The sequence below is a fragment of the Cydia amplana genome, chromosome 1, assembly GCF_948474715.1.
Source record: "Cydia amplana chromosome 1, ilCydAmpl1.1, whole genome shotgun sequence".
NCBI lineage: Eukaryota > Metazoa > Arthropoda > Insecta > Lepidoptera > Tortricidae > Cydia > Cydia amplana.
In genome coordinates, this window is record NC_086069.1 from 14,160,041 (window position 1) to 14,184,561 (window position 24,521).

At 38.0% G+C, this 24,521-nt stretch overlaps 1 protein-coding gene and 1 long non-coding RNA gene across 2 annotated transcripts in view; one reads left to right on the top strand and one right to left on the bottom strand.

The window, feature by feature from the left end:
• LOC134648664 (apoptosis-resistant E3 ubiquitin protein ligase 1) overlaps positions 1 to 22,762 on the bottom strand; it is a 72,154-nt gene extending 49,392 nt beyond the window's left edge. The window contains exons 1-2 of the mRNA XM_063503160.1: positions 22,507 to 22,762; positions 1,362 to 1,527 (exon numbers count right to left, since the gene is read on the bottom strand). Of these exons, the coding sequence (XP_063359230.1) occupies positions 1,362 to 1,527; positions 22,507 to 22,672 (332 nt within the window). The 5' untranslated portion in view covers positions 22,673 to 22,762. The remainder of the gene's footprint in view (positions 1 to 1,361; positions 1,528 to 22,506) is intronic.
• The window catches only part of LOC134648714 (uncharacterized), a 217,692-nt gene that overhangs the window by 136,099 nt on the left and 57,072 nt on the right, over positions 1 to 24,521 (top strand). The gene's annotated exons all lie outside the window — the stretch shown is intronic.

Genomic DNA, 24,521 nt, shown 5'->3' on the forward strand with positions numbered 1-24,521 from the left:
TTGGCTTTTACAGATTTTGGAAAAAACATACAGAGTGCGAGAAAAAGGTCATTTTTGACAAACTTTTTTTTTGATGCCAATCGATCCCATTCCTATTAAGGATCAAAAGCTTGTATGGAACCAAAAAAAAATTTCCGGCTAGAAAAGCCACTAATCGAGGAAAACTTTTCCCATACAATTTGTATGAAAATGAAAACTTTTATTTTTCACATGCTGTTTTTGTATGCCAATCGATTCCATTCCTATCCAGTATCAATAGTTTCCTAGGGGTCAACTTACGGTAATGTACTAAAAAGCCACAAATTAATAAAAACTTTTTCCATACATTTACTATGGGGAAAATGTGAAATGTTATTCTCAATTTTCTATCTCGCCCATCAGTCCTACAGCAATGTCTTCATACAGTATTATGGTCCTTAAATGTAACAGGACTGATTGGCCAGATAGAAAAATGTGAATTAAATTTCACATGTTCTCCATAGTAAATGTATGGAAAAAGTTTTCTTTAATTTGTGGCTTTTTAGTACATTACCGTAAGTTGACCCCAAAGAAACTATTGACACTGGATAGGAATGGAATCGATTGGCATACAAAAATAGCATGTGAAAAATAAAAGTTTTCATTTTCATACAAATTGTATGGGAAAAGTTTTCCTCGATTTGTGGCTTTTCTAGACGGAAATTTTTTTTTGGTTCCATACAAGTTTTTGATCCTTAATAGGAATGGGATCGATTGGCATCAAAAAAAAAGTATGTCAAAAATGACCTTTTTCTCGCACCCTGTATGTTTTTTCCAAAATCTGTAAAAGCCAATCTTCATTAATTTGAAATCGAGGGAAGGTCTTCTTAGACCGTTTTCTCGTAGCAGCACGGGATCTGGTAGCTGCCCTCACTGACCCAAAAAGAAAATCCACCCTGTATAAAAAGTAAATATGAACATTTTTAATTTTACTTGTTGCTAAGATCTTAGGTGCAAAAAGTTTAGGAAGGTCGGTAAGGTTGTAACTTATTTATGTAAGTATTAGGTAAATACGAAAAAGTGTAAGGAAACCTAACGAAATCCCAAAATATATTTTTTTAATACCACGCAATCTAAAGAGACAGACACTGTTATATCTTATCAAGGCGGGATTCCATCAGTGTGCGGCACTGTGCGACACAAGTATATTCTCAGTACAAAAAAGCTTGTGCCATACAGTGCCGCACACTGGTGGAATCGAGTATAGACCCCGCCTTCACGCTATCACGTAGACAAGTGTAACAATCACATACGTGTACTAAGAAAGACTAAGACTGGATTGACTTCAGGATGCCACCTGAAAAGCGCTTAGATGAGTAGAAGGAATATACAAAAGTACATACTTGGTATATGCATGTTGTAGGCGGTGCGTGGCCAGCCACTGGCGCAGCACCAACCGCTGCTGCAGGACCTGGGCCGCGCGGCGCAGGCGCCGCTCCTCCGCCGCCGGTAGCTCCGGCAGCCGCTCGAACTGCTCCGGCGAGCCGCAGCCGGACAGTGTGGAGATGCCTGCAACAAACGGGAACAAGGAACATGTTGAAATATCAGCGTTGTTCCGGCTGTTTACTTCGTCTCTTAGGGGCACATGTTGTCCCTTGGCATTGGCACTAGTTTTTACGAAAGAGATTGCCAATCCGATCTTCGAATCATGTGAGTAAAATATTTGTACATAGGTATGTGTAGGTACTACTAAATAATGCTAGATCAATATACTGTAACATGGTCTAGACTGTGATTATTGCTTCCCAGGTTAAAACTTTCTAAACTAAACGGTACGCAGACGGGGTGCGTCTTAGTACCTATCTACGTACCCCCTTTAGGAATAAAAAAAAAACTACGGTATAAAGATTTGATATGAGATGAGAGATGAGATAAAAAAGCCTTAAGCAAATACTAAATTTACCTACTCAGCCATGAGGTTGTCATCTTAACGAAAGGAAAGGGTATAAATTTATACAGCATTATTAATTTAAAAGTCGGTTTGTTGGCAGCCTGTTGCTCGGCAACTCTTCACCTTGGCCCGGCACTTACCGAGTAATTGAAGACATGCCGTCAACTTGCCACGAAAAGGTCTTGTTAATGCATTTACTTTGGCGCCATAATAACATACTTATCACACGCGATTGTGACACTAAGTGACAATAGATAGATAGATAGAGATTATAAGTTTTAAGCGAGGTTTGCGAAAACTTATTTATATTAAGATTTAAACTTAATACGGTATTCAGTTTTAAGCGAGTACCTACATATATTTATTAAAATTTGTTTTACGATACCTCCCATACAACTGATGTACAATAAGTACTTAAGGAAACTGATGTATGGAGCGTGCACTGTAAGTGATCGTATCAAAAACCTGATAAAAGTCTTAACAAATTGCGAAACAGAATCGGCTTCCAAGTATAGTTTTGATCGGGAAAACATTAATTTGTGACTATGAAATATACAAGTACCTAGTAAGTAATGTAAATAAATACGTGCGCACGCAGGTACTTCATTTGAACGAGAAACGAGAATGCGAACTTTTTTACCTATTCATTATCATAAAGCTGTGTCTTCACCAAGTGAAACTTGAGCACTTAATAATAACTTGCGGGTAGTCTGCGATGAAGAACACTTCCATGTATCATCTGAGCAATATCTTTGCAAGATATACAGTTGACTGTTACATAACAACAGGCTAAGCACTATGGTTAGATTGACACAAGTTACGTACATTTTAGTGTTGAGTCGCTCACTCGTGAGGCACCTCATTTGTACCACTCATTTTGTTAATTTGTCGCAGTACTTCATACCGCAAAAATGTCTTACTTCACTCCTCTATTCATTTTACTTGATTCTAAAATTATCTTTCTCCTAAAAGTTCTATTCTTAACCTTCAGAATTGCACTCCAATTAAATGTTACTATTTATTTATTTATAAAGGAAGTGATGAATACATAAATATGTATATACATTAAATATTTTTGTCGCCGTTGGAATTAATAGAATAGTCGACGCTGAAAATATGCTAGTACCTCACCTCATTTGAAGTAAGACATTGTAACACCTCATTTTAGAAATTGATGTACTCATACAAACTCATTTTAAATTGATGTCCTACCCATCACTAGTACATTTTGCTGTTACATATCACACCCTTAAGTTATCATGTAGGTATTTATATTCGTTATTAGTACGTATGACGTATGCTAAGCATGGCATTATGTATGAGACGTTCGTGCCACACGCGACGTGAACTGAGGTATATGAAGACACGAGTGATAACTTTCCGGGCGGTTAGATCAATTAGATCCTAAAACAAAGTCAAATTAGTAATTAACTGAGTGTCAAAATTTCATTAGAGAACCATCCTTCTTCTTCTCTGGAAGTCTTTGAACAATCAAGAGAGTCTTTACCAGCTAGTGTGGTGAAATGTTGTATTACTTATACTTCTTGTCCTAAAATGTAAGAAAATAGTGTAAACATGATTCCTAATCTTGTTACGAGTTCAGTACCTATTCAAATTAAAGTTAATTATATCTCAGTATGTAGGTAGAGTTACTTTATGTAGGAATTGCTTATTCTAATTAGTCTACCTAGTCGACTTTGGAAGCAAAGAACAATATTAAATATAGAACAATAATACCTATAGGTACAAATATATAGAGACAACGACACCGAAAAACACTTTGCTCATTACGCGATGAATTATTTTTAAACAATGTTATTGGGTAGTTAAAGTCACCGCGGCAGGTACGGTACCTACAAATAATTAAGAAAAGTAAGCTTTAAAGTGGCGTGTCTGCTATAAAACTAGGTAGTTAGTATTATGTAATCTGTGCTTGCGCCCACGTTGGGCGCCATCTTTTAAATAAGGACTAGCAGACTTATAACTAAACTACAGACTAATAAATAAACTTCAAAATAATAGTATAACAACAACAACAAGACTTCATTAATAACTTAAGTTCATACGGTACGCACATAATTAATTAATTATTAAGTTAAGGACAAGTGGCAACTAATGAAAGGAGCATATTCTATTTTAAAAACAGAATGGAACTGGACACATCTAAATTTAAAGGAAGGAGAAGTACGAACAGCCTGAAAATTAAATGAAGTTGTGTGAAATTTGGTGTTAGAAGAGAAAGAAGCAAATGCTTGGCACACCTCTCGGAGGAAATTTCAAATTCAATTGAAGATATGGTTACTATTATTATGAGGATTAAGTATTAAATTCACCATTTTTTAATAAAACTAAGGCATCATCATTAGAAAATACAAGTAATAAGCATTTTATCGCGCTACAGCAAGTTACAACATAACTACCGCCACTCCTCACCCCTCACCTCGGTCTCTACGGGGAATTATGGTAACGGTTTTTCTTTGTAAAACTTTATTCTTGCCCGATGAAACTGGATAAACAAGCTCTTGGGAAAATAATAAAACGTCGGAACGTAATAAGAAAACTTGAGTTTTTGAAGATTTTATTTAAAATTGAACGTGCGTCGGTAAACATTGCAAATGTTTTTGGACTCGTAAAACAATTCGTTTTCTTTCAAACACATTTTCTACTTTGTTGTGCATAATGTGCATATACCTACATATCTATAGTGTTACATATATGTATATAGAAATTTGAATCTCAGTATTAAGTATGTATTAACATAAAATACTCTTGGAAGGCCAGATCAAACTCTTTCATTAGTTACTTAAGGTAAGCGTGTAGAAGTGCACTAAAACAGCTACTAGTATTTAGCCATTAAAAAGCTAACTTTTTCAGATAGGAATCTCGGAGGAGCCGAGCTCGTAAACATGGCGGCTCGTGCCTCACGCGATGGTGTGATGTGACCCGCGGATTGCCCGCGAATAATGTTGCCAACTTAAATTAGTATTCGTGCACTACGTTATTAGATATTTGTCGCCAGAAGCTCGGAACAAAAAATTACATTACAAGACACATGACCAATTATATATGTCCAAAAAAACATCTGTTTTGAAATTTAACTAAGACAGAGGTAAATGATACATTTTAACACAGTTATAATGAGCGACGACCACGACCCCAACCCGTGACTCAAGCATAAGGAGACTATTTAATCAGATCACAGTTACCTAGAATCGTATAGGTACCTATCTAAAGTATTGAGAGCAGAAACAAAGTTAGACAAGATTTCTAAAGCTCGTGTGTACGTCAGCGTTGAAATGGCAAAGGTCAGAAACTTTGTCGGTATAATCTTCAAAAGGAAATTATCGGAATTAATTGAATTGGCCTAGCTTGAAGCCAATTCAATTAATTCCAAATCTTGGGGTTATTTTTAGATATTCTTATAGCAGTTTGTATGTAATAAGTTTTGCCGACAGCCAGCTGGCTAGTGTCATGTAGAGTTGGTAAGAACTCAAGTCGGAATTTGAAAAAAAAACTTAAACGTACACCAAAGATACGTAAAATGATTAATTTTTTCATTTCCGATTTGAGTATCAATTTGTATCAATTTACTACAGAAATCCGATTCAATGTCGAGTAGTCCTGAAATCAATTTCGTCAGCAAATATTGACTTTCCCACTTACCAGTCGGAGCTCTCGATTTCAGGCCTTAAATCTTTACACAAAGCAGTGAGAAACGTATACTTTATTAAAGACTCAATTAGGACAATATTTGAAAGGTATAAATAGAAAGTATCAAATTGCACAACCATTTTCCTTTGTAGTCATGAGTAGGTATCTAGTACATACCTTTAAACGAGGAATTCTTGTTTGTTTATTTATTTATTTATTTATATGAATATTTATTTATATGTATATGTATATATTTCGGGGATCTCGGAAACGGCTCTAACGATTTCGATGAAATTTGCTATATGGGGGTTTTCGGGGGCGATAAATCGATCTAGTTTGGTCTTATCTCTGGGAAAACGCGCATTTTTGAGTTTTTATGTTTTCTATATCTCCCAGATATTTAATATTATAAGCGAAAATGAGATTTTATTTAACTGCCTAACTAAAAGACGATATTAAGTCTGAGAAATAACGATGATGATTTCATGCAGGTACCTAGTAGTATTTTCTTTGGTTCAGAGAATATTTTTTCCTGTTTTGGGTATTTACATTTGTTTCTGTTTGATCCGCCGCTTAGTCCAGAGCTCTGCCTACTCAAGTTTCAATCATCCGGGTATCAGACCCTGGGGGCGGTTAACAGAGGGTTATATATGATGTACTTTCAGAACAAGTACCGGTTACACATTCTTTGGCGACTTATTCTGCCATTTGCGCTAATATGGATTGCGCAATATTGTATCTGTAACCTTCTCCCTCGTGTAATAAGATTTTTAAGCCGTCAGTAACTGTGAGTTACCTTCATCCATCCTCCACCTCCAATAATCAGGCGATTTTAATAACAAAACTTCCGTGAGACACAGACATAGTAAATATATTTAAAACGGGTCACTCACGTATTTTAAGTCGAAAAACGCTCGACATGTTTCACTTCGTACCGAGAAGTGTCATCAGGAGCTTGCGTTTACGGTGACGGACCGGCGCAGACTGCGGCGATCAGGCGATTGTTTACAGATCGTAAGTTTCCTTACATATGGTAATTCAGCAGCCGGCGACATGCAATTGGTTACTTTTTGGTTGACACGCGCAATCTCTGCAACTGTGCAGTGCCCCCTGCAACCTGTAGGGGCCGGGTCGCTCGATGCCCCACTTAGCAATGTCCGGGTCGCTGCAACAAGTGCTCCCCAAAACCCATCCGACATCCGTCGCAACCGCACGCATTGAGAACGAGAGCCCTATGGAACAAACATTCTAAGATTGCCAAGTGCCAACGATTGCTATTGGCCTTAGTTTCAAGACAATAATACAACAAAGACTCTTCCACCAACCAGTACCTACCCTTACCACGTGTCCCAGTGTCAACACTGACATATACGCTATCGTCTACGTAACTATAACTTACTTAGCGAGCGAGATGTATAAAATAGTTATTTGTACAACAAGAGATCAAAGTTTGATATTTCTTCGAGTGCTTATTTTGAGTCCCGTGCAAGCGAAAGATTCTATACTAGATTCACGAGCGTAGCGAGTGAATCTAATTTAGAATCTTGAGCGTAGTAAGGGACTCAAAAGCGCACGAGATGTAAATAACTTTGATCTCGTGTAGTTCACAAAACTTTTCACCTCAGCAGTGAGAACTTATTAGAGAACCCGAAAAATGTATTCCTTCTTCATCACTTACCTATTCACTCATGTTTTCTTAAGATATACCAACAATTACGTTTTCACCTCAGCAGCTCGAACAAGGGTACTTTGCTACTTAAAAACAATGAGCAAAATCGCATTTTGCTCACTGAGTGAGCAAAATCGTATTTTGCTCATTTTGTCTCACTCAGTGAGCAAAATCGCATTTAGCTCACTGTTTTTAAGTAGCAAAGTACCCTTGTTCAAGCTGCTGAGGTGAAAAGTAAATTACGTAGAAGTTAGTGTGTAGGTGAGTGTTAACACTGTCAATGACTCGATCGTGGTACGGATACAGTTCGTAGCGCTGCGTCAGCTGCGTGGCCTGTACGGATATGATGGTCGTTCTTGTCTACGTGACAGCGTGATAAAACGGTGTCCGTCACTTTCTTTCCCACGGTGTTAAACAGTGACAGTTATTTTATCACGTGGATAAAGATGGATAAAGCTATCCATAATAGGCTGGCTGGCGTGGCCCATAGAGCCGGTAAATCTCCGTCTACTAAAGGCCGAACCACACAGATGTGCAATGCAGGATAGGTCCGGCTCCCTAACTTTGTACAGACTTGAACAAAGCTTGCTTTCGGTAAAAAAATACGCAACACTTAACGATTACGTATCACGTACACTCTGTATAATACTCGTAACCTACTGATATAATTTGTTAAGGTTTTGTGTCCCGTGCGAAGGCGGGGCGGGGCGAGTCGCTAGTCCATACTAATATCCATACTCCATACTAATATTATAAAAGGCAGTCTGTCTGTCTGTCTGTTACCTCTTCACGTTTAAATCGCTGAACCGATTTAGATGAAATTTGCTATAGAGATCGTTTAAGTCCCTAGGAAGGACATAATAGGATAGTTAATATCCCAGAGATTTTATATGGAGACTTAACACCAACTGCATAACAAACTTTGTCGATAGGAACTGACCCGCCCGCGCGGTGTAGCACCGGGGCGCTGGTGCTCGATTTAGTTGAAATTTGGTATAGAGATTAGTTTGCATCCCGGGGAAGGACAAAGGGTAGTTTTCATTTAAGAAATCCCCCTTTAAGGGGGTGAAAGGGGGGTCGAAGTTCGTATGGGGAATCAACACAACGCAGATTGGATAAAATAATATCTACCTTAAAGACTAATTCCACGCAGACAAAGTCGCGGGCAAAAGCTAGTTATATAATAAAGACGTAATTAACATTTTTTGTTTACAGGTTGCTCGAAGGGACGCCCTTGTTGGTAATAGATACATTGACGGGCCGTCTTCATTGTTAATGTATCCAAATACCACTGCCAAATACGAACAATGATGTCAGTTTTTATATTTTTATACCTAGGTACAAATGCAATGTACCAGTCTTTATTACTCCCAAGTGTCCGTCCATACTCCTACTCGTAAAATGTAAAATGCAGTATGAATTAGCCCAGTAGCAAGATTAGCGGGAGTGAATGTAGTATGGTAATGCGGCTAACCGTGTAGCTGTCGGGCGAATGTTCATTGAATTTGGACCATTAAATTACGTACGGAAAGTAAAAGTATTACTCGGAATATCCGAATTGAAAAGACTCTCTTTATTCTTTGAAAACAGTGTGTCAATCAGTCCTCTATCTGAAGTGCAAATTTCTAGTTGTTTGCTCATATTAACCGGAAGGATGGATGGATGATGGTTTATAACGGACAATTTTTAAAAGAATTAATTTAGATTTGTAATGTTTTACAGCTAGTATAATGCCTCTCGTTAGTGTGATGAAAACGTCTCGTTTGTGCAGAAAAGTTTCATCAGGGCAGAAAAGTTTGTTCTCCTCTCGTACCTTGAAACCCTCGCAACACTCAAGATTCTATTTTTTTTAACACTCGCTACGCTTGTAGTCATATGCGACGTTACTAAACAGATTCAACAGTTCCATGTTAAAATAATGAGAGAGTTGCCAGGATTGTAACATCAGAAGAGATTGTAACTCCTACCTACATTACCTACTATAAAGTATTTTGTATTTTGAAAATAGAAAATATGTCCCAAAAACTATTTCAAATAAAATACAAAATAGTTTTCTTCAAAAGGTATTTAAATACAAAATACAAAATAGGTATTTTGCATTTTGTATTTGCATTTTAAATACAAGTATTTCAAATAAGTCACATCTCTGCGGATAAGTGCAATTTTCCTGCAACTTAGACGACATTGACAGACACAGTATTAATTGTCCGCGGTTTTATATAACAAGACGCTTCTTATGTCCAAATTACTTAATTATTTTAATTAGTTACTTGATCAAGCGCAACTGAGCGGAACATGTTCACTGCTGCGCAAAGGCCAACATAAAAAAAGAAAAAAAAACCTTTTCTGCCTCTCTGTCGTTCAAATATGCAATAGAGAAGCAAATGCCGATTTTCGATTATCGATGTTGGCGGTTAGGCCCTCAGGTCTTGCCATGGTCACGTTGCCGAATTGAATTAAGGAACATACACACATTGATGTGCATACAGGCAAGTCGTGCACATAGACGCACAAACGTTTTCGGACTATGGCCTATCCGCTATGTGTCATGATACACGCTATATAAACTCAAAGTATGCTCAATGAAAATTTAAGAAGCATAGAAAATTACTCGATTATTGAAAAGGTAGCTAAATGAACTAAAAGTATGCTTGTGTTAGGCGGATGTCACACTGCTCCGCACTTCGCAGCGACGTCCGGTGCTGCGGTTTTTAGTTTAGTACTGCAGAATCTATATTTGTATACAAAAACCGCATGGTATAACACAGTGGCTCCGCGTCTCCGTGCGAAGGTGCGAACCGCACGAGCACGACGGTTCGCACCTACAGACCAGGGATGTTGCGGATGCCGATTTTTTGACATCCGCGGAAGCGGATGCGGATGCGGATTTTTAAAGGCTCACATCCGCGGATGCTAATGTCAATATAGGTACATAAACAACGTCAAATATTACATTTTAATAAAAAAAAAACAAAAAACCGGCCAAGTGCGAGTCGGACTCGCGTTTCAAGGGTTCCGTACATTAAGTCCCACTCACGCTTCACTGCTCATTTCTAATAGGTTTTTTTGGTTAATGACTAAATTACCTAGCAGTCTAGCACTTACGCCGATGCTAAGACGTTCCTGTACCGACCGACCTGTTCCACATCCACATCCGCATTAAACTCCGCATCAATTTTATGCGGATGCGGATGCAGATGCGGATGTTGAAAATAATGCGGAAGTTCCGCTGTTGCGGATGCGGATATTCGCAACATCCCTGCAGACGGCGATGCGGTGCGGGACGGGGGGTATGCCACACCGAGCTCCATAAGTACCGTATGGAATGTTGTAAGTAGACGCGGATCGTCGTGCACCGCAGCTCCAGACAAAGATACGGAGAATATTCGTCCGGTTGTGCGTCATCGCCGCAAGCGAATTCGTCGCTCCGTACGCCGCAAAGGAATGCGGCGTCAGTGTGACATCCGCCTAAAAGTGATCAGCGCAAGGACACCGAACGCATCGTCAATGTTTACGACCGACTATCCGCTGCCGATAGCCGCTTGCAGAGTTTTATGGCTCTCATTTCCCTACGATAGCCGAGCATATTACAATTTATGATGGCTTTTTGACATACATACTAACTTACTTATATGTATCACAGATATAATGTATCTAGGGCATGATTACTTACTACTTAGGTACTTACTTACTGCTGTGGCGCAACGACCTGAAGTGGATCTTGGTTTCCGACACCAAACACCAACATGCTACTCTGTCCAAAGACGTTTCTACCATACCATAGGCATAATTACCGGTTATTAAATCGGCTTCGGGATCGCCCATTGGGTACTCATTCACAGTAGTTACATAATAAAGTACCCACATGTTAGTGTGAGTACAACTTACGGACACTGTCGACAGTCGATTATGAGGTAATTGCTACATTGTTATTTCAGTTACATATAAAATGTCTCCAGAGACATGTTACTTGCAAAATTGTACTTCGCAACACTTTGTTCTCATTTTCATTATAGGTACTTAGACATGGTAAGTGTCAATTTCTGCAATGATTAGACCGGCGCCGCGCCGCTGCCAGTAGCTGTGACAGTGTCCAACTGTAGCAGTTGAGCACATTAATGCAAGCTCGGTGTTTTAATATCGCATTCGTTTAGGCTTGGCCCGCACCCAACACGCCATTGCAGATGGACACTGTATTTCTGATTAAGTTGCAGTGTATAAGTTCACGTGTTCCACACCTAGCTTTGCATGCGACTTTGCATGGTATGCATAACGGATTATTTTTACCTATAAATAACTACATAACCCTACGAGTATTAAACAGTTTCAGTGGTCCCACGTTGGGCGCCATTTGTACGCTTCATGATAAAACATAAAATTTAATGAACTACGAATAATTTCTTGAAGCATTATATTAATGAAAACATTGAAACCACATTGAACGTTGGCATACATAAAAGCGCTTTCAAAATTAAATGAATGTAGGTAAACAAACATTTAAAAAATTTAAATGAATGAAGACGAAAGTGTGAAAATTTGGCATACCCCAGTTCGATTAATCAATATCGGAAAGTGAATGAAAAAGTTATTTTGCAAATGTAGTATAATGCTTTCTCACAGGGTTGGCAGGCACGACGCCGCATAATGTATGAGCCAATAACATGGCATAAGAAAGGCCATAGCGAAGGCCGTGCCCAGTGGATGGAGACCTTTTTGAATGAGTTCCAAGTGTCCGCTCGCTCGTGGCTGCACTCGAGGGCTGGCCCGAAGCTTAACCCGTAGAGGGTCCATTGTTGGTTGTGTACACAATAGGTACAATACAGACGATAAGATGCTGCCAGTCAAACATGAAACACATGTGAAATGAAACATGTATAAGGGCAAGTGTTTAAGGGATTAAATACCACTTTTTAGGAATATGTATTATCAAAATCGTATCTGGTGATACAATGACGTTCAAGAATGTTTTCGAAAGTTTGGTTTTTCTACCATTTATTTCCCATTATTGTGTAGAGCACGATAACAGTGATAAATGTCAATACGCTCAACTAGGAATAAAGTGTATGTGTGGTATAATTTATTTTATCATTTAGTTCCAGCTTTGTCTACGGTTGCTGATGCTTTAGGTAAAAGTAAACTAAAGAGTTGCGATTTACGATAGAAAAGACTTCTTGCAGTCCCTCGTCGTTTGCACCACGCGCAAACATTACGGCCAGAGTGCACTCGCCAATTAGTTACAGTTGCTTTTTACTTTTTGCAGAGTATGTAAAATGGTAATTGCATTGCGCAACGTCTAGCCAACTTTAGCTAATTAATATAACTTTACTAATTTATACACTTTGCATTTATATGGCGTAAAGAGTGTGTTTAAGTTGTGTCCGACCGAATTTTCGGTTTCGGCATAAAAATCATGGTTGGGTTTCGGTCAAAAATCTGTCGAACCCTTCGGCCGCACCGTAACTTACAAGTTACAACTATAGTACAGCTGTCACATTTGGGCTTTTGGGCATCGCAGGAGCACATGATTACCTGCGCGAGTTATAACAGTTTTATTGTAAATAGACATGTCTAGAAAAAAGGCCTACCTACGACCTCAATATCAGTAGTTTTTATTTTATCTTACATATACGTACCTACACTAGATAATTAAACTAGATTCCGAAACCAAGCGTTCCTAACAGGGCCGGATTAAGCATGTCGGGGCCCCTAGGCAGTGCAATGCTCGGGGCCCCCGTACAGTTAATCTATATATATAAATGCAAGTGTCCTGACTGACTGACTGACTGACTGATTCATCAACGCAGAGCCGAAACTACAAAAGCTAGAAAGTTGAAATTTGCACACTAGGTTGGATTTGTAAAGTGTACAAGAGATAAGAAGCGATTTTGAAAAATTCAACCCCTAAGGGGGTTAAAAAGGGGATGAAAGGTTGTATGGGGTTCAAGTTTTAGTTTAAGCTAGAAATTTGAAACTTTGTGAAAATGTATTATATTAAAAAACAAGAAAACTAATTTCAGCGTTTTCGAAAATTCATCCCCCAAGGTGGTGAAAAAGGGGTTGAAAGTTTGTATGGAGATCAAATATTTTTGTGAGTGTGTGACTTTAAACTTTGTATATGGGTATATTATTATAAGACAGGAAAAGTAATTTCAGCGTTTTTGAAAATTCATCCCCTAACAGGGTTAAAAAGGGGTTGAAAGTTTGAATCCATTACAAATGCTTTGAAACTTCTTAGAAAGGCATAATAGCCGATTACAAAAAAAAGTAATTGCGACGTTTTAGGAAATTCAACTCCTAAGGGGGTAAAAAAGGGGATGAAACTTTGTCTTGGGGTGCAAATTATATTTTAAGCTAGGACCTTGAAACTTTGCAAAAAGGTATTAAATTAAAAAACAAGAAAACTAATTTCAGCGTTTTTAAAAATTCATCCCCCGAGGTGGTGAAGAAGGGGTTGAAAGTTTGTACGGAGATCAAATATTATTGAGAGTGCGGGACTTGAGTCTTTGTATAAAGCCATATTATTAAAACTCAAGAAAAGTAATTTCAGCGTTTTTAAAAATTCATCCCTTAAAAGGGTTAAAAAGGGGATGAAAGGTTGTATGGGGTTCAAGATTTATTTTAAGCTAGGAATTTGAAACTTTGTAAAAATGTATTATATTAAAAAATAAGAAAACTAATTTCAGTGTTTTCGAAAATTCATCCCCTAAGGTGGTGAAAAAGGGGTTGAAAGTTTGTATGGAGATCAAATATTTTTGTGAGTGTGTGACTTTAAACTTTGTATATGGGTATATTATTATAAGACAGGAAAAGTAATTTCAGCGTTTTTGAAAATTCATCCCCTAACAGGGTTAAAAAGGGGTTGAAAGTTTGAATCCATTACAAATGCTTTGAAACTTCTTAGAAAGGCATAATAGCCGATTACAAAAAAAAAGGAATTGCGACGTTTTAGGAAATTCAACCCCTAAGGGGGTACAAAAGGGGGTGAAACTTTGTCTTGGGGTGCAAATTTTATTTTAAGCTAGGACCTTGAAACTTTGCAAAAAGGTATTAAATTAAAAAACAAGAAAACTAATTTCAGCGTTTTTAAAAATTCACCCCCCGAGGTGGTGAAGAAGGGGTTGAAAGTTTGTACGGAGATCAAATATTATAGAGAGTGCGGGACTTGAGTCTTTGTATAAAGCCATATTATTAAAACCCAAGAAAAGTAATTTCAGCGTTTTTAAAAATTCATCCCTTAAAAGGGTTAAAAAGGGGATGAAAGGTTGTATGGGGTTCAAGATTTATTTTAAGCTAGGAATTTGAAACTTTGTAAAAATGTATTATATTAAAAAATAAGAAAACTAATTTCAGCGTTTTCGAAAATTCATCCCCCAAGGTGGTGAAAAAGGGGTTGAAAGTTTGTATGGAGATCAAATATTTTTGTGAGTGTGTGACTTTAAACTTTGTATATGGGTATATTATTATAAGACAGGAAAAGTAATTTCAGCGTTTTTGAAAATTCATCCCCTAACAGGGTTAAAAAGGGGTTGAAAGTTTGAATCCATTACAAATGCTTTGAAACTTTTTAGAAAGGCATAATAGCCGATTACAAAAAAAAGTAATTGCGACGTTTTAGGAAATTCAACCCCTAAGGGGGTAAAAAAGGGGATGAAACTTTGTCTTGGGGTGCAAATTTTATTTTAAGCTAGGACCTTGAAACTTTGCAAAAAGGTATTAAATTAAAAAACAAGAAAACTAATTTCAGCGTTTTTAAAAATTCATCCCCCAAGGTGGTGAAGGGGTCGAAAATTTGTATGGAACCCAAATATTTATCGGAGTGCGGGACTTGAATCGTTGTATAAAGGCATATTATTACAATACAAGAAAAGTAATTTCAGCGTTTTTAAAAATTCATCCCCTAAAAGTTTAAACAGGGGTTGAGAGTTGGTAGAGGGTTCAAATTTTATTTAAAGCTAAGAACTTCAAACTTCGTAAATAGGTAGTTAGGTAGTAGGTTTTATTAAATAGTGGACTTGAAAATCTTCTGGGGGTTGAGAGAGATTATATCGAGATTATCGAGAACAATTTTATTCAGTTAGGGGCTTGAAACTTCGTAGCCAGGTTGTGAAAGACAAATCTCATGCGTTGTATAATAATTAACAAATGATTAACCGTCCCTACTGCTATCTTTTGCTGCATAATGTTCTAAGCTAATGTAGAATTTATAGCCACCAATATACAAATCCACGCGTACGAAGTCGCGGGCAACAGCTAGTTCTGCATAAGTACATAAGTTCAGTTGTAAGCAAGTTGCAAGTAAGTTTGCGATTTTAATTTCAACCTTCACGTGTCGGTTGAGCCGATCCGAACATGCCGAATGTTTTTTTCGCTCTTGCGTGGACATAAAGGTTTTTATATTAGTTTTTGCCGATTCCTCCTTGCGTCCAGTGTAGGGAGAGCTCTTTTTCTCAATAAGTAGTTAAATATTTTGCGAGGCTGAACAGCGATTGTCCGACCATATGAGCCACATGATTAAAATTAACTAAATAATAAAGATTTTACATGTGTTTAAATGATTATTCATTAACCAGTCAAACTAGCATGTAAGTACAGGGTAAATCGGAAAAGCAATAAAAATCGCGAGCGCAGCGAGCGCGAATTTTTTTGTGAAAAAATTGTGAAAGCGTGTTAAAAAGGCCTAAAAATCCGAAGTTACCCAGTGAGGTGAGCTTTCATGCGAGGTCAAAGCCGTGCTTCAGGATAAACTCAGCTAGATCACAGACGACAACCAATGTCCATTGTATTAATAAGCGAGACCGCAGGCCGAGCTTGGCGCAGCGAGGTCAAAGGCTAAGCTGAAGAAGAGATTTGGTAGGCGAACCAAAAATTGAGGTAAAAAGTGAGGCTGAAGGTCGAGCTCAGCAATCTCCACATACTTAACAAGCCCGAAGCGTACTTAACCAGCGAGGTGAGCTTTCATGCGAGGCAAAAGGCTAAGCTTCTGAAATCAATGAATCAAAGCAGCGCTCTGATACGAACCAATCGTCAAATGTTACTCAACAATAATATATGTGTCATACAAGAGTTACTCGGAGGGCCGAAGTTTCATTAGGGAGGTTTTAGGCCCTCGGGAGCCTGAGATTCGAGCTGGATTTACAGACTTTAAAAGCTATAAAATAACATAATTTACATAATCATTTGATGATTGTGTCTGAGAAACTGATATTGGACATTAGGTAACATAAAAAATTATTTATGAATTTTGGCCATATGCCAAACTTGGCAAACACATTTTTTTTGGCGCGCGCGGGGCCGCCGGGGCCCCCAAGCCGAGGCGGGGCCCCCTAGCCGAGGCGGGGCCCATAGGCAGTTGCCTACTCTGCCTTAGGGTTAATACGGCCCTGGTTCCTAAATCAGGTATTCACTCAAGACAGGTCACTCAACTACTCACATGCTATGTCTAGTTTGCCTAATGCAGATTTTTTCCACGTACCATATGATATGTTACGACTCCATCGGTCCGAGAGGATTTATTTCCCGCGTCGCGAACGAGGGTTCGACTGTGAAAAACTATCGCTCAGGAGTTTCCCGCCGATTGTTTGTTTGGTCTATAAACACAGGAGCTAAATGTTTCCTTAACAAATGGCCTTCTTATGTAGGAAGTTGGACCAACTTGCAATAAAACCATGCGAATCATGTTTTTGTGGTATAAAAGTGTTTGTTCATTTATCTTGGACAACCTACAACTACCTATACCTACAGCATAAACGTCTTGACATATTTAAACTTGTGTAGTATGTTCAGATCCGTTTTATGACAATATTTTTGTAAACCGCCAGTTTTTTTTTTCATTGGGTACTAGATTAGACAGTAGACGATTAAATAAAATCAATATAAGGTAAACGTACTGGTGCTCAAAGCGGTACCAGTACATGTCATCTTGAAACTTAAGTCATTGTCAATAGAGGTGACAGCAGGGTGTCATCTATTGGGCATTAGCATGTCGAGCACTAGTACGTTTACCTTACTGTTACCAATGATCCTAAAACCCATGCATCTAGACACGCGGTAGCGTGTCCAGCCAAGTTCAAAGAAAAAGGAACTATATAATTTACCATGTCCTTACATAATTGTACTTGGTTTGTAGTTGCCGAAATTTCGATGTTCGAATAACACGTTTAGCAATAAATTCAAAGACAAAGTTTTGAAAGCGATCCGACGACAAACCAAATGGGGCCTACACAAATACACTCCTAAGATTACTGAGCAAAGTGTTTGGCTTGTTCCGCTTTCATGGCTCTTATAATATCTGCAAAACTTCCCACACGTATACTTTCATATTGAAATATATTGTGATATAATAAATGTTCATACGTTTCGAAGATAAGTTGGAGGATCTAAATCTAAACGAATGTTTGCGACGAAAATCGAACTGTCAGAACAAAGTTCCACACGTGCTAAACTGTCTATGAATATATTAAGGATATGCATGTATATTTTGATATTAATTAGGTATTCACGTGGAAGCGAGCCTCATATGTAATACGGCAAGTGCCCGGAATTTGTACGATAGGAACTGCTACTACTTACTTTGTGACGTACTTTTAATAGGATTTAACTTGAAACATGAGCATTACGTGTATGAATCGGAGTTTGTTTTGGATTTGTAAGTATTAGTGTAGTATTTCATTAATTCAACCCTGTGTGAACTTACGATTATGGAGGATGAACCAAAAGTCCTTTTTTAAACTTTTATTTCAATAATCGGCCGTAGTATGTTCATCGTTTCACACAAAATGTTGTGGGATCTAGTAAACCTTGCTACAATAATTACTAAAGCTTAACCAAAACAATAAATAAAGCAACCAATTAATAAATCTATACATTTCCAATTAAAAGCTTTAAAAATGCACCAGCAAATACCTATAGGATACCTATTTCTTTCATTCTTTGTGCGTTGTTTTGTTATTGTGGTGCCGACGACCATCAGCCCTCGCGAGCGTAGGTTCTACTCGTAATTGAGACCCCTACCTGAGAACTGTGACACCCCGGACAGCATCGACAGGCCCGAGTTGCGGCTGTGGGAAGGATGGATCATCCCTATGGAACATATTTCAGAGTCCTCAAACTGCCACATATTGAAACTATGATAGATAAAGGACTAACACATCCAAATCGTACACTTTAATGTTGGGTATAAACTAAATATGAATATTGCTTTGATTAATGGATCGTGAGGTATTGATGATGTTTGTATCACATGACGAGTTAAAGCAGTTTCAGTGATGTGTTGCGGATATGCATGTGGAACGTCCGCGCGGCGCGAAGGCTGCGGCTAGACTGAGCTTGGTTGGCCGGGTGGTTGTTGCCCCCACCCTGCCCCCCTGCTTTTGTGTTAGCGGCAAGGCACGTCATGGGACCGGGAATGCCTGTACTGAGGTATTATCGCTATTCGCTCGCATTGTTATCGTTTTCATTAGGGGAAGTAATTTGGTGTAAGATGAAATGTGATTCATTAAGGATGCTATTGTTTGGTCGTTTAGCTTCAAATGGTTTCATTTACATTTATAATGAAAGTATTTCTGAAATATACGGACTTTTTATGAATGCCTATAATAAACCAGATACAACACACTTGAATTTTGACTAACCTCAAACAAGTCTGTTTGCCGGATACACTTTATTCTTTAAATAAATACAGGTATAAGTTTACAGCTCTAGATATGCCATAACACTTATACTGTTAATACATAGTCATAACTATCTTAACATAACATATATAGAGATTAAAAAAAGGCATGAAACTATACTAATTTAAATAGTAATAAAAGTAAAGCACTTTTAGTCTTTTAAGTACCTGTACATACTAATGGCTGAGTAATTAACATTAACTGCATACGAGATGCACTGAGTTTATATGTAAATCACATAGAAATAATAATCCAGACTAATATAATATTATAAATGCGAAAGTGTGTCTGTCTGTCTGTTACTTCGTCACGCTTAAACCGCTGAACCGATTTAGTTGAAATTTGGTATGAAAATAGTCCGAGTCCCGGGGAAGGACATAGGATACTTTTTATCTCAGAACTCACCCCTTAAGGGGGTGAAAAGGGGGGTGGAAATTTGTATGGGCAATCAATAACCGCTGAACCGATTTAGTTGAAATTTGGTATGGAGATAGTTTGAGTCCCGGGGAAGGACATAGAGTAGTTTTTATCCCAAAAAACTCCCTTTAAGGGGGTGAAAAGGGGGATGGAAGTTTGTATGGGGAATCGTTAAAAAGCAGATTGTGTAAAAATAAGCTATCCAAATTACTAACTCCACGCAGACGAAGTCGAGGCCAAAAGCTAGTATACTTATATTATATGTACCTAGTTCAAATGCTGCACGGTATTTGCTGTTGACTAATTTGTGTAACACATAAAACACATTACTAATAGTATCATCTACAACCATGTGCTACGCCGGCTACGCCGTAGCCCGTAGCCCTTTTTCCCGCCACAGTGGATTTGTTCGTAGGTGCCTAGCCCCTGTACGGTGGTAGCAGTCACAGTACTCGTAATATGTACCGTGACTTGACCGTGACTTGTACCAAGTACATAGTTTAAGATAATGTGTATATTATATATCCTGTTCCACATTAATACAACTGTAGTATATTGACTTTACTGTTAACCGATTTAATACATATAAGTTGATATCCTTCCGTGTGAAAGGATCATCCCACCCTTAATTGGATTAGGAACAGAAAACGAATTAGTCCTGATGAGATTTTAAATTGATCTCATGGTAGCGGGCGTTATTATGATGGATCTGAGTCGGATTAAATTGAATGGTCAAACCGGCCCGGGACGTATCAGATCTGCAGTGTGCGCCACAATTAACTGATCATCACTGAAGCAAATGTCTTGTGGAGAACAGTGTTATATATGTTATATTTTATATTATATCGTTACATGAATATTTTTAACATTGTTGTATCAAAAATACGTAGCTATTTTCGTAAGTAACAAAACCAATTCACAAAAAAAAATTCGCAAAAATAAACTCAATTTGACACTTTTCATTATAAAAATTATGGCCCGGGCGGCATGCCGCCGAAAAACAGGTCTGCCGATGTCGTGTTTAAAACTGCTGACCCGTAACATGTCTAGAAATGTTGTGTCTAGACACAGGGCCTATGATGACGAGCTGGGGGGTTGCCACTACTAGCCGGTGTGGAGGTTGTCATGAGGGACTAGCATGTGGTGACACCCTGCAAGCTGCCTTCAAGAAGGGACGCTTCGAAACCGGGAGTTTCGGCCCTAGGGAGGTAACAGCTTTGACTGTTGCAGCAAGCGGTGTTCGCGGTAAGGCGGGATTCCACCAGTGCGCGGCACTGTGCAGCACAAGCACTTTTGTACTGAATATGCTTGTGCCGGCAGTGCCGCACACTGGTGGAATCCCGCCTGCAGATAGACAGACGCACGAGTGATCCTATAAGGGTTCCGTTATTTCCTTTTGAGGTACGGAACCCTAAAAATGATAAACCACTGATACTTTAACAACAAATCTTACGAAATCTTGCAAGCTAAATTAGACTAACTTCCCAATATTTGATTGAGCTGAAACCACGAAACTGAGTACGTAAAGTTGGGTTGGGGATTCAATATTATATATACACTGGAGGTGGCCATAAGAACTCTGTGAACCTTATTATGGTTTGTTATTGCCTCCTTCCTATTTGTTACCTTTTTCGTAAAAACATGTGGCTTTCCATATATGGACCCTTATAAGGACCCTTCTGTGATGGAAAGCCAAATATATTTAACTGAATTTTCTAGTGTCATTTAGTTAGACGATTATATACAAGCTCTCCATGGCCATAGGCAACATTGGTAACTAAATTGACAGTGGTCAATAAGTGTAGTATTTTATTAGATAGTACTAGCAAAAAAGCTTTATTGACCAGCCTCATAACCAGAACCATTTAACCTTTTGGCCTATATCTTTTTGATTTGCTGAAATTTTATTTTTCCCCCAGTTTATTCCAGTTTAATTTTGCATTACCATTGCGGGAAATTGCAAGACGAAGGGATATATAATAAACTCTTTGCTTGAAATAGCTTCTACTGATTATCCTTCTTCTTGCTTCTACTACGAGTAGTAGAGTAGAATCTACTCATTATTAACATTAATTACATATTTACAGAAAATGGTCCTCATTTTGATTTAGTAATCTGCCTAGGTATATGTTTTTGATAATTTTCTTTTCTTTAGAAACCCTTGTATGGGAATAGGTAAACCATGAACATGACCATGGCCCTCAAATTGTCAAGTAGGGCTGATATTTGGTAAACATTTGATAGATGGTTATAGTAACTACCTCATCGTAGTTTATCATAGAGTGCCACCCCACTCATAAACATACATCGGGGTTTTCAGCGCAGGAATGATTTTGTGTATTTATAACTTTGTTTATTGTAAAATACTTGCCATACTATGAATTAAACATAGGTAGTAAGGTCCAAATGTGCTTAGAAATGTTAAATTAGTATCGTTTTTTACAGTTTTTACCTGTTATTTGGCTAGTGTAAAATATTCCCGCACCGAAAACCCCGATATATGTTCATAAATCATGAAGTAAAAATATAAATTTGGAGTTTTGTTTATGAGAGATTTCTTAGAAGCAATACTTTTCAGAGGTAAGTTTTCTCTAGATACATCCTACAACTGGATACAAGGCTCCTCTTATAATATAAGAGAGACATAATAATAATAAAATAATTTGGTATAATAAACTTGCATTTTCGGTAAGAAAGAATGCTGTGGGTAACCAGCACACATCTGTTATGAAACTGAAAGATATGTCAAAATATGCTAAACTTTACATTGCACACCAATTACTTAGAACTGCATTATCATGGATCTTGTTATACAACTGGAACTTGGTACCAAAAAAGGAAGATAAAGCAATCGTGAACTGATTATTATAATATACATAAATTGTAATAATCTGAAGTAGTAAAAAAACTCAAGAATCTCATAAATTAAATCCTTCTGTTAAGTGTATTCAATTGACAATCTCATTTGACTGAACTCTAGGAATACAGTACATGGTAAGTATCATTAATATTCTGCGGACGCTAACAACTTTCCCTTCTGTTCGTAGTGTAGCATAACAGAGTGTGATACCAAGCGCGGCGATAGGTCCCAATAATAGATAAATTACTTTTCAGGTAACAGCTCTACATACTTACTACTCACTACATATAAATCTTCATAATTTTAGCCGTAATTTAGTATAATTACTCACCATATTCCTTAAATAATTTCTTGTATTCGCCAAGATCGTTTTGGTCCAGCCACTCTTCCACTTGCGCCGTCTCGTCCTCAAAAATCTCGGTCAACACAACATTTGTTAAATAAGTTAGCGAACACAGAAAGAATACAGTACCGAAGTATTGCATCCGCTTTGTCATTATCGTGAATCTTTAGTCATAATTTAAATCTTTTTGTAAGTAAACAAACGAGAAAGGTACAAATTGGATTTTGACAATTCGATGAACGTTCGGAAAGATCAAAATCAATAATATAGTTTTGACTTTGACAGTTCAACAGAACGCTACGTTTAAGTAGACGGCAGTTTAAGTCACCATAATAAAATTATGGAAGTTCCAAGTGGTTGCAACGGTAAATTTGAAAAACAAGGGTAAAACGGTGGAAAAGGTTAGTGGATAGAGAAAAAAATTAACTACTAATGAACATTGACTTATATATAACTTTGTAAAGACATGGGCACGATGGGACTACGAAGTGAGCAGTTCGTTGGGTTGGTGCACAAATCGCGTTCGCACTATGACCGTTGGCCGCCTATTTTCGACAGAGGGGAAAGCCTGTTAATGGCTACTCCGTTTAGTCGTATCCTCCAAGTGTTCGCTCGAATTATACATATATATGAAACGGGTGGGGACGGGCCTATCTTTACCTTAATTTTAATCTTTGCTTATGAACTAGGCAAGGCCCCAACGTTATCTGTTCTCTTTGACGGCGCAGCAACTAGTATCATTTCTCTCTCCTCGCTCTTGTAAAAATGCCGTTTGTCAAAAAAGGACAACCATACTGTTGACAAGATGGACTTCAAATCAAGGTGTTACCGTTTTAGGTGGTGTCAAGTTGTGTATGTGTGCGTAAAATCGTATATGTGTGCTCTTTTAGGGATGTAAAAAGTCGATTTTAATCATGTTATATATCGATAAATGCTACACAGCGGAACGAAATAGCGATTAATTGAAGCTTCAATATCTTCGTTAAAAATAAACATAATTGAAATGCTAATGGATAATGAATATATTATAATATCATAATATAATTCAATTATTGCGGAACACATATTTTTGTAGGTATTTGTGTATTGTAATTAAAAATCTGAACTTTCCCTTTGTTCCCTGCTGTGGCGTGACGATAAAATCGTGATCTGATAACCTCCATAAAGAATAGAAGCGTTTTTTGTTTATTTTAGTTGTCGTTAAACCTTTCAAGTAAAATTAAAATTGCAAGAAATATCGATAGTTTATCGATATGACTTTATCGACATGGCTACAGCAAGGTGGATTCACATTGTTAATCGTACACTAAACAAAAGTGGTAACAGTGACAGCTCGCTTAGAGTCCATCTTTAAATATATTATATCTATGGAACTAGGTAGTTAGGTACAGTCGGTATAGACAACTTGTCTCCAATTTCTCCAACTGACACTGACCCGTTCCAAACATGAAGTGGGCATACTTACTGCGCATCAATCCATATGCAATTGGGGTTGAAGCATTCTATAGGGGTTCTGGGTTGAATTCTTGAGAAGAGGTTACTAAACGAACCTCAGGTTTATCAAGTGAGACGTGCTTCGAGCAACACCGGCTTCCGACAAGGAGCCGTGGCAAAATACCGGGACAACGCTAGGCTAGGGGCAAGAAAGGCCAATTATAGTCATAGTCATATATTTATTCAATAAAACAATACAGGTATTGTGTTTGAAATACATGCCTTAAAACTAAAATTATTAAAAACTTAATAAAATGTATATGTATGTACTTTGTACTATAGCGATCCGCGTCGGCTTCCCACGGGCAGGCGTCTCACCATTGTCTCACTCCGCGATCTCGTCGCTTTGCTACAGATAGCTAAAAGTACATCCGTTCGGCCCCAATTTTGGGGAAAGCCATAAGCCGCGCGTGACGCTGTCGCCACCTAGCGGCCATATCTGTGCTGACCGTAACAGACGCGTTTTGTAAGAGAGTAAGCATTCTGTACTTAGTACTATTATTTATTCT